This window comes from Camelina sativa, chromosome 11 (assembly GCF_030686135.1).
Source record: "Camelina sativa cultivar CO46 ecotype springtype chromosome 11, ASM3068613v1".
In the NCBI taxonomy this organism is placed as follows: Eukaryota; Viridiplantae; Streptophyta; class Magnoliopsida; order Brassicales; family Brassicaceae; genus Camelina; species Camelina sativa.
In genome coordinates this window covers 7,626,175-7,637,641 of record NC_141890.1, presented here as the reverse complement: position 1 = coordinate 7,637,641, position 11,467 = coordinate 7,626,175, and the positions used below count along the sequence as shown (strand labels likewise).

Sequence of the window (11,467 nt, the reverse complement as noted above, 5' to 3'; positions counted from 1 at the left end):
ACTACCTGCAAGCCGATCATCAATCCAACGACAAACCACCCACGTAGGAGTCGGGTTATTGCAAGAGCTCCCCAAACCTTCACAATTTTGGTTTTACGCAATGGTTTGTCCATAAACCCAACCCAAACAATGGCCTCGCAGCTCGACATCGACGACCAACTCGCAGCTCAACACCGAAGATCAACGGTGAGTTAAACATCATAATATCATTAGCAAAAAAAAAAAAAAAAAAAAAAAAAAAAAAAAGAACGCTCACTTGCCGAGCTCATCAACTCTTCAAAAGAAGTCATTTACAAAAAAAAAAAATTACACTCGCAAGAGTACTCTAAGTCAAATAAGCTCTCTCGAACGAGTCCGTCTTAACGAGTGTCCAGCTTCTACATCGTCACCCTGGCCAGGTGTTCGATTAAAAACGCGTTCCACATGGATGCAGCGGTGAAATAATCCGCACAAAAAAAGCCGAGCCCAATCTCGCATTCAGCTAGCAGGCGGTCAAGTTTGAATAAGCCAAGTTCTTACTTGCACACTCTCGCCGACCTCGGGGCTCCCCCAGGGTAAGCCGGACACCAGGGCCGCACCTAAAAGGTACGACGAGCTCATCTCAACTACCAACCTAAAACTTGGTATTCGAAACACATAACAGTATAAGCCGAGAGGCGTCTCTCCCCGTAAAATACATCTCGAAACCAAGCAAAAAGCCGAGCAAGTCTCGCACTAATTTGAGGGCGCATGGACTAATAAGCCAAGCTCCGGCTTGCAAGTTCTTGCCAATCCCAAACACCAACAGGATAAGCCGGACACAAAAGCCACACCTAAAGGTATGGCGAGTCCGTCTCGCCTACCACTTTACTCCAGTAAAGCACAAAGCCTTGTTGCATATCAAACATACGCTCAAATGCATGTCGCCCTCATGCTCGACGCCCTCATAGTCGACTCACTCGCGCTTGCCACTCTCACGCACGACTCACTCACGCTTGCCACTATCATGCTCGACGCCCTCACAGTCAAACGCTCTCACGCACGACTCACTCACGCTTGCCACTATCATGCTCGACGCCCTCACAGTCAAACGCTCTCACGTTTGATGCTCTCATGCTCGACACTCTCACGCTCGATGCTCTCACGCTCGACACTCTCACACTCGACGCTCTCACACTCGAGTCTCTTGGCACCTACCTACAGCTTGGTGCCGACCTCCAGCTTGGCGCCAACCTACAGCTTGGTGCCTACCTCAAGGTTGATGCCAACCTCTACCTAGGTGCCTACCTTAATTTCGGTGCCGACCTCCAGCTTGGCGTTGACGTTTACGTCGGAGCTCGCCCCAATGGTAGGACAAGCGCCGACCTGGAATGAGGATTTGCCGAACTCCGCGGCATCGCGCAGCGTCCCGCCGACCTCAATCCGCCGATCTCGCAAGAACCAACCTCAGCACTTATCAATCCTTGTCCGTCGACCTCTCTTCACCTCTCGACCCCGTTCGACGACGACGATCTCACTCTCGCCAACCTCAGTCTTACTCTCGGTGGAAACCTCAATCTCACTCTCGGTGGCGATCTCAATCTTGATGACGACGATCTCAACCTCGACGACAGTGATCTCCCTTTAAGTCGAGCTCAATCTCACTCTCGGTGGCGACCTCAATCTCACTCGCCGATCTCAACCTCAACCTCGACGATGACGATCTCACTCTCGCCGTCCTCAATCTCACTCTCAGCGCCGAACTTAATCTCACTCTCGGTGGCGACCTCAATCTCACTCTCTCGCTCGCCGACCTCAATCTCGGAGACCTCAAACTCATTCGCCGACCTCAATCTCAAGCTCGCCGACCTCAATCTCCGCATGCCGGTCTGGCTCAATTTCTTTGATCCTTGGTTACCAACTATGTGCGGCAACTCCATCCTCAACCATTGCAGATCCATTATCAAGCACTACACTCTGTAAAAACGTGCTCAAGGCGCATAACATCTAGATGAGATCCACGCTCAACGCTCCACGCGCCAGGCGCCACGCTCCGCAAAGACATGCTCAAGACACATAACATTCATACAAGCTTCGCGCTCCAGAACAACACACTCAACGCATACAACATCAGAACGAGCTCCGAGCTCAACAAAAACTATCGCTTTAACCATCACCACACAAAGTTAGATCTTCTTGAAGCAGTCTGGAACGCCTAACGCCGAGCAGGCATATGTTAAGACTCAAAGTACGCCCGCCGATCGCAGAAATATCTCGCTCGCCGGACTAAGGGGGGGGACTATTGTTGGATATGGGCTTTGCCCCATATGCCTACTCGGCCCAACAAAGACTCACCAGAGATAGAAGGAAATGGGCCAACCTCGGAGGACAATCTCGGGATTTCACACAGAAAATCCTAGAGTGTTCTAACTCTACATTCGCTTATAAATAGCTCGAGACATCTATTGGAGAAAGGATCCGGACCCGCAGACAATACCTACAGAGCAACACTTTGCATCGAAAATTGCTATTGTCTTTCGTATAATTCATTCTTGTTTTCAGTTCGTCCCTTTAAGCTTGCTAGTTCGCTTGTGAACTAACAAGCTCTATCTCGACTCGTTTTAAGTGACGATCTCACGTTTTCCCCGATTAATAAAAGAACTTGCTTGCTCTTTCCCACAAAATCTTTATTTGTTTAAACTGTGTAATCCCCGGTACAAACAATTAATCCCCGGTACAAACAGAGGAGAGAACCATTTTCTGATGTAATTTGTGCAGCAGATTACTCTACTTTGATTACAAGACACTCAACACGAGGATCGATGGAAGTTTCATCTTTGCGTGTGTGTGTCCTCCGCATAAGATCAATGAAAGGTGGTGGTTCATCCAAACCAGATTCAATCATCTACAAAAACAAAGAGGAAATATTATTAGGCAAGTCCCATGGATAAGCCCAGATATGAAAGTAAATAATAACATAAGAGAAATATAACACTTACCTTCTCATGCTCAATCTGCAAAAAAAAACTTCGAGGACCTGCACAATGCTTGTGAATCCCTTTGCCATCAGGATTAGATAAGCGGCTTCCAGCAGCATTCTTGCTCTTCTTCTTTGATGGTTCTATTGGGCAGTACTCCATTAGAGTGTCTCAATCAGCCTCCCAGTCAGCATCCATCTACGTTGCACCTCTTTCAATTAGAAGCTCAAACAAATTTAGGTCCTATTAATAACAACTCAAGTAAACAAATCCACAAATTTGAGTGAAATTTAAACATAGAACAAAGCCAAAATAAGAATCCGCATTTACAAATCCTAACCATCATGTTGTTAACATGTTGTTAAAAAAATATGAACAAATCAAATCTTAGAAAACCCTAATTAGAAAAAAAAAACAAAAGATCTAAACAGCCCTAGAGAAGAGAGAAAGAGACATAACTAGTAATTAGGGAACAATTCTGCAATCGGAAGAAGAAGAAGGAGAAGAGACACCGTTAATTACCTGTTGGATCTGACACAGAGAACCATAGACGACGGTCGCCGGATAGAGTCATTGCAGTTCTTCAAGAAAGAGATTGATTGGAGCTAGTTTTAGATTAGGGACATCGGCTTGGAGAAGAAGAAGAGGCGTTAGGGTATTTTTGTTTTTTTCTTTCTCTAAGTGTGGTGATATGAACTAGGAAGGAGAAAAACGAGTAGTATAATATCCTTAAAATTACTACTATTTAGCCGAAATGTTTATTTTATCGGGAAACTAATTGGTGATGGTGGGAAATTATTTGGGCGAATTGGTGATGGTGGGAAATTATTTGGGCTAGTCGCCCAAACCAAATAAATTTGGTTGTAAAAGAATTATTTAATTTTAATGAATTTAGATTAACAATTCTATGATTTATTAATATTAATTTGTTGTAGCAACACTAATTTCTTGATAAAATAAAATATAATAAGGTTATAAATTCATCTCTTAGAGAATTCTTTTATATAATTAATTCTGGTTTACCAACATTAATTGTTATGTTAAGAAAATTAAATATAACAAGGGTCATGTGAATTATATATGCAAAATTTATACTTTAGTCTTGTAATGTATTTTTATTTCCAATGCCAAATTTGACTAGGTACAACTAAGAACATTTCTGTATTTGTATTTGTATTTGTCAAATTTATATAACCAAGGTTCGACTAGGTATAACAAAGAAAATATTTGTATTTGTGTATTTGTGCAAGCAGGTTTACCTAGGTACAACTAAAAACGTATATGTATTTGTATTTTTGCTCAAAAATATTAGGGTGGTAGATTTATGAGGATTTTAAAAACAACTTGAAGTATAGGAAACCGTTTTAAATAAACAAAACTTGAATTTATCATTTTTCCAATATATACTTCTTATGGTAAGGAACACTTCGTAAGTGATCATCTCTTTTGATGCAAAAGATGTAAGAATTATGATGTTGTCCAAATTATGTTAAGAGAAACTCCTAAATGATAATTAATAATGTAACATCATTTGTCCAACTACACCATAATAGTTTAAATTAAGGTACAACTACAAAGACGCAAAAGTTGCCAAAATACAACTATGTTTATATTTAGCCAAAAAAATTAACTTTATTATTATTCGCTCAAATTAAGTCACAATTTAGCTACTAATAATTATGTGGCTATATAGCCATCTTGTATAATTTAGCGGAGTAGGCACGAATGTGCCACGCAAATATTTTGTGGCAGTCAGTAGTCACAATTTCGTTACGTTAGTTGTCGTGGCTATATAATCATCTCACTAATTCAATGGAATAGCCACAAACTTGCAACGAAAACATGTAAGTGGTTAATTTAAGTCACGACTTAGCCACGAATATTATTGTGTCTAGATAGCTACGAATGTTTTCGTGGCTAGTTGGTGATAAAAGCTGTCACATGCTATATTCGTGATTATTTCGTGGCCAGGGGCGGATCCACCTTGAGCAAGGATGATGTGCACCATATGAAAAGTATAAATTGTTTAATTTGTATTGAAGTTGTTAAGGTTGAAGTAGCTTAGTGGTGAAAATGCACCAGTCAATTAAAAAGGTTGCTGGTTGGATTCCCTTCTTTCCAGTTTTTGCACCTGGTATAAAGTTTGGCTAGATCCGCCACTGTTCGTAGCTAAATAGTCATGAATGTGCTACGAATGTTTTTTGTGGTTAATTCGTGACAAATAATTATTTAGTCACGGTTCATAGTGACAAAAACGTGGCTATACGTTTTTTTTTTACTAGTGTATAACCATGAAATCCTGAGCAGAAACACAAATTAATTAGTCTCCTACCATGTATTTTTGGCAACTTTTTTGGATTTTCCAGAAGAAATTAAAGTAAAGAGGACAAGTATTCTGATTGTTTACCAAGCACAAACATGAAGAACCCATATCCATCTTATCGATAAAACTGGTTCTAATTGGTCTAAACCACTTTCGCAGAATAATTACCGGAAAAAAGAGGAAGAATAGAACTCCAAAATTTAATCATCGTACTTAAATTTGTTTGTTCGAGAAACTAATGGGTTCCTAGGTATGTATTAATTTTATACATTATCTTCACATGTAACGTTGCCTATTTAACAAGAATATGATTCCCTATGATTCATGTACAAACACAAATCAAATCTGATAATTTAAGTCGGATCAGGGAATACATTATACGGACCACACACTTGTTAATCTAAATAGTGCATTTCCAATCAGTAAAGAAAACTAATCTATAAATACTTTTAGGCTTTGGTTATAAAAAAGTATATATAAATTAGTAACTTTTGATACTATAAATAATATCATTCGAGTTATGTATTCCATCTCCACCACACATGTTATATATAGATGACAGTATGAATACATATACACAATTAGGGAAATGAGTCAAATGACAATGAAGAAATTAACCTATACACTTTAGAGTATATGTTGTAGATTAATGTAAGAGGGGGATTGTGTTGGATGGAATATTAACCGCACAACAATATGTTGGCTTAGATGCTTTAGAAAAGTTTTGCCTTAGAAATTCCTTTTAGTCGTCTAAATGAAATATTAGTTGCTTAACACAATACTTAGTGGACACATTAAAGAATGATATAAAAATATAAAATGAACGAATTAAAGAAAACAAGGCAAAAAGTGAAAGAATGTGGAAATGGGGAACGTAAGTGAAAGTGATTGGAAACTAATGGAATATCCGTTTTTTCTCCTTAGACATGGTGGAAGCTGACGCTGATTACTCATTTCATTTTACTGTATAATCCAGATGTCCCAACAAATCCAAGTAAAGTCATCCAAAGAAAGATTAATGGAATTGAAATTGGTTTGAGTTGGTACGTTATTTCATCTTTTTCAAAACTTTTACATTTTTTTTTGTGTGGTAATCACAAACTTTCTACTTTCAAGATACATATTTTGGTTTGTCAAACAAAAAAGATACATATTTTTGTTTTGAATCAGGGATTAGAACATGTATAGTGTGCAATAGCTCCAGACTTAAACTTGGAATCTGGTCTTATCTAGCTCTTTCAAAGAAAATTCCATTCAATCAGTCGAACTACTCCAATAATTCAATTTTTGGTTTCTCGTACATATGCATTAGGCAATGTTGATTATCTAAACAGTGAGGGGTTAATGTGCAAATTGCCGTAACAAGATTATAAAACAATTATTTTTCTACCGAATAGTTCCGCACTTAAACCTCGATCCATTATTGCATTTAAAGAGTATTAAAATACGCCAATAAGATTTGAACTTTATTAAAGTACTAAAGAGAAGAGGGATATAAAAAGCCTATGACAACATATAAAACTAATACAAGTTCAAATTAACCATCCAGAATAAGAAAGAAAATACCACTTATACAAATCTTTATTGCGTCACGACCTATAATTCACATCATCTTTAAATTTTAATAGAAAATAAATGTAAGTATTTAAAATTTCATCGCTATACCAAGGCCAATGAATTATTCACTCCATTATAGAAGATGATTCGCTAGAAAAAATGATTTAGTTAATATACTCACTCTAGTACTCTCTACAAAGTACAAATCACGAATATTAAATTGGCAAGAGTCACAATAATCATTGATTCTCGTAATACAATACTGAACCATGCACAAAGCACAATCCAATGCATTAAGAATAATCCACTCTTCTATCTTCTATAAATGCCCCTCACAACATAATCTCTTCTCCCATCAATCTATTTAAAAAAAAAAAAAAAAAACTTTCATTCACACACCCTCACCCTTACACATCCCAAAGGCCAAACACACATGCAGACAATGGAAGGACGACAATATAATTACCAAGACAGCAGAAACAGTACTAGCTCCTCCATGGTAGTGCCTCACTCACCGTGGCGCTCTCCAGTTCCTTATCTCTTTGGTGGTTTAGCCGCCATGTTGGCTCTCATCTCCCTCGCTCTTCTCATTCTTGCTTGTTCTTACTGGAGACTCTCCGGCTCTGCTCAGCGTGACCTCGAGGGTGGAGATGATGCCAAACCCGACGGGGACACTAACAAGACTAAGCCCGCGACGATGCCGGAGAAGTTTCTCGTCATCATGGCTGGAGATGTCAAACCTACTTACCTAGCTACGCCGGCGACTCGGTTTGAGCAGACTCAGAGCTGTACTTGTGGCGATCATAGTGAAGAAAGATGAATAGGAGGCCAGCTGGTATAAAAGTGGTACGGCAGAGCACCGGAAGTTACGGTGACCTGTTGATTGGGAGTTGAGACATGCGGGTCTGGTCGGGTCATAACGTGGACCTAACTTACAGAGTGAGTGGGATCAATTTCATTATTTTTTTGTTTGTTTGCATCGTTAATTCGTATGGGTTTTAGTCCTTTTATTTTTTTGACTGTCGTCTATATTTTTCCCGTGTTCTGTGTCGAGGGAAATCCGGTTTATGTAATTATTATGAGAACTTAAATACTATATGATTAGTAGTAATTCTAATTACTGCTAAAAAGAAAGATTAGTAACTGTCATTACAAATGATACGACAAAACAAGAGGGAGAAACACTTGTCTTCAGGTGAAAGAAAAACTTGAAGGCATGTGGCGACATTGGCACGTGTTGACGTGCCGAATATTATTAAGCTAATCTGTTGCGGCGAGACGAAGTTGAGAATTATATTCTCTTTGCAGCTTTATTCCTAAATTTCTATATATACCACTATCAACAAATAGCCCCAAATATATAACCATTTTTATCAATAACTTTTTTCGGCATATAACTTTTATCTTTATAACCATTCAGTGAAACTGAAAAAGCATAGTTAGACAATGAGATATTAGTTTTTTAGGCTGATCCGACAATGTGAACAGTGACATATATAATGGATGGAGACTACTCTGCTACCAACTGAATAATTGTTTTTTTTAGCATGGGCAATTGGTCAATGGTTGGGGTCATGTGTGTACGTCCTTTCCTTTTCTTGTCCAATTCGTACTATTTTTATATGTGAACGTGTCTAACAAACGAGATCGCAACTGATGCAAACAGAACTACTGAAAAACCCAACATTAATTTTTACAAAGAACGAATAGATCTGTACAGATTCATCGTTCGACAAAATGAATATCATTCGAAATAAGTTATTTCGAATAGTAGCATGAACTTTACCACAATTTGTATAGTAAAAGTAAAAACGATATAAATACCCAGAAAAAGAAGAAGTTTGTAATGCAATCGCCTTCTTACAGTGCGCACCTCTGTATCAACTGAATCACACTTTTTGTCTAGTCGGTGGTGGAACCGGTGAACCACGCACTGACTAATTGCAGCGGTTAAAAATGCTGGAGGGGCTAGAGACAGAAATGATCCATCATGTGGAAGACAACATCTTTGCCATCAGAATGTAACCAATATGTTTTAACCTACACATCACAAAAAAAAAAAAAAAAAAAAAAAACATTAAGTAAAATGCCATTAACAGAAATGCTTTTGAGTTTTAAGAAACTTACCTGGATGGTACTATGAGCGACGTATCGTTGCTTGCTATTGTGAAAGCTGACATCTATTCTTTCCCAAGATAGCTGACTGAGTCCATGTATCATTTCCTCTACATTCCACAGAAACCATAACATGATGAAGTTTGTGATGCTATGGATTATAAGGAAGAACAATGGGCTATATACATAGTGAGGCAAGGATTTACCGCACTTCCGGAATATCTTATAGAGATATCATTGTTTCTAGCAAATCTAGAGAAAATATCAAGAGAGAAATGGACAAACCTTCGAGATCAGTGTTTTGCTCTGTTACTACTGTGGAAGTTGACCGGCAACTACCATTGTCCACATTTCCATTTTCGACGTATACAATGTGTGGATAGTTTGGATCAGTTTCTAGGAGGTTTGGCTGGAAGATGAGAAGGGTTAAAGTTTATTGACAACTGTCGCCACTAAAGATGTGCACAAATATAACAAGCAAACACATACCTTTGGGAGCTCATTTGGACGGCGAATTGAAGATGTCCTCCATCCAACCATGGCTTTGTCACTAGTTAAAGCAAACTTTCGTAACTGATAAAAATTTGAGAAATCATTGACAGTTACTTAGAAAACATGCTTTTTAAAAGACATGCTCTGTTTCAGGGAAGGATACAGTCGAAATTCACGTTTGCATATGCCACCCGACGCTTGAAAACATGTAGAGCTGATCTGCTCAGGTCATAAGAAGAGGTGAGCATATCTTAATCTGCAAGTCACCAATGAAAAAAACACCCAGAGACCAAAGCAATTTACATGAATTTCAAGTCATCACAATCTGTAGCCATTCGGATAAGAAGTGGAGGATTTCCATCATCGTTGTCCACCAGAAACAAATGTTTTCCAGTCCTCCCGGCAGCCAAGTGTGCAGTTTGGGATGCTGTTCTTTCAAGAAACGGAAGGCCACAAAGAATCGGGAACTGAGCGGATAAAGACAAGCATAATAAGCATGTTACACAGAAACATATGATCTATACATACATATATGCAAACCTTACAGATACATTCTGACCTAGACATGCTATCTAAAACATCAATTCACCTGTCTATGTCCTCTTGAACCAAGATGAGGCGTTGCGAAAGTTATAAAGTTCATAGGTTCTAACCCAGCAATTTCGCCTCCTCTCGAGCTCGTGTCCTTGGAAGGAGAGTCCAAAGAGTCGACTTCCACTGACTGTTCATACAGCTTCCCAATGGCATATCTTGCAACAAGACCTCCTAAAGAATGAGCCACAAAAGAGATCTTCTTCAGCCCACTTCTGTTCTTAACAACAGCCAAAACCTTCACAAAATTTCAAACATAGAAAATCAAGAACTATAATAACAATTTGCAGATCAAAGAGAAAACAACAATGCTGGCAAAATACCTCATTAGCAAGCCTTTCACCCATTTTATCAACACCATCAAATGTCAACGTTGCACTATTACTCTCGCTACCTGCTTTCAAACAGTTTCATCAAAATCAAAACATCCTAAAAGTACAGAGTACCCAAAACCACAAATCTCTAAAAGGTTAAAGAAACAACGCACGGTGAACAAGTACTTTATCCGGGAACTTCTTCACGAACTGCTCCGCCGCATATTTCCAATCCGCCGCACTAATCCAACACAGGAATTAGCAAAAAGTCTATATAACCAAACTGTATTCGTTTTGAAAGCTCTTTGATTGTATTTTTTACCTGCCAACGATTCCGTTAACCATAACCACCAAATGATCCGGCTTCTCAGCAGATTCCATAGCAGCCGCATCGAAAAAATCCTCGCCGCCGCTGTCAACCGTCTTCAGCTCTCTTTTGCTCCGATTCGCCGCGAAACAACCGATACCAAGGCGGTTCATCCACTCCATTTGATCTGGACTCTTTGATCGAGCGGGAAATCTAAGGCGTAATCCGAAACGGAACTGGAGTTGACTAGGCCGAAGAAATCGAGGTGAAGACGGAATCAAATCGGGGATTGAGATTTGGAATCTGGAGAAGGAAGCGATCATGTGGAAGTAAAAAAAAAAGTAAGCAATAATAAAAAACAAGGAAGTAGTAATCTTCCTGAGTAAACCAAGTGATGACGACAAGTCGCGTAAACTTTTTCCGGCGAAGAAGCGTTACAGTTGCGGTTTTTGCGGAGGCGCTAATGAACAGTAGCGGTAACACATAGAACCACTTGGTCAAAATATGTTTTTTTTTTTTTTTTTTAATTATAAAAAAATATTAATATAGGTTGGAAGATAAATTAATTCAATGTTAAAAATGGATCCACTTGTATTAATGTTGATGTTATCAACAAACAAAATAATAAATTAACTCAAATTTTTGGAAGGCTTTACAGATATAATGTGTTAATATCTCGTTAAAAATCTAGAAAAATATTTCATATATTACTTTTGGAAATTTTAGTCTTTATTATTAATTGTTTGCATTTGTATTACTCCTGTTAGAAATTAAAGGACAATTAAGTCAATCTATTGCATTGCATGGTACTCAGTTGACTATGTTTATTTCA

At 38.7% G+C, this 11,467-nt stretch overlaps 1 protein-coding gene and 1 pseudogene across 3 annotated transcripts; one reads left to right on the top strand and one right to left on the bottom strand.

Annotated features, from left to right (window-relative positions):
* Positions 1-7,037: 7,037 nt before the first annotated feature.
* LOC147933729 (protein GLUTAMINE DUMPER 2 pseudogene) lies at positions 7,038-7,950 on the top strand (annotated as a pseudogene). Its single transcript, XR_015571129.1, has one exon. The product of XR_015571129.1 is annotated as a protein GLUTAMINE DUMPER 2 pseudogene (transcript).
* Positions 7,951-8,470: 520 nt separating this feature from the next.
* LOC104722383 (putative lipase ROG1) lies at positions 8,471-11,380 on the bottom strand. Of its 2 annotated transcripts, none has more exons than XR_015572432.1 (10): positions 10,651-11,380; positions 10,502-10,569; positions 10,338-10,408; positions 10,077-10,252; positions 9,727-9,890; positions 9,587-9,642; positions 9,421-9,473; positions 9,217-9,340; positions 8,944-9,041; positions 8,471-8,856 (listed from the first exon to the last, which is right to left on the bottom strand). XR_015572432.1 is itself a non-coding variant. In XM_087475270.1 (10 exons), the coding sequence occupies exons 1-10, from the start codon at positions 10,956-10,958 to the stop codon at positions 8,785-8,787; spliced, it is 1,254 nt and encodes a 417-aa protein (XP_087331396.1). In that variant the 5' UTR covers positions 10,959-11,271; the 3' UTR covers positions 8,471-8,784. The 2 variants fall into 2 exon arrangements, 1 of the variants encoding a protein (XP_087331396.1); XM_087475270.1 differs by having other exon boundaries at positions 10,013-10,252; positions 10,651-11,271.
* Positions 11,381-11,467: the final 87 nt, after the last annotated feature.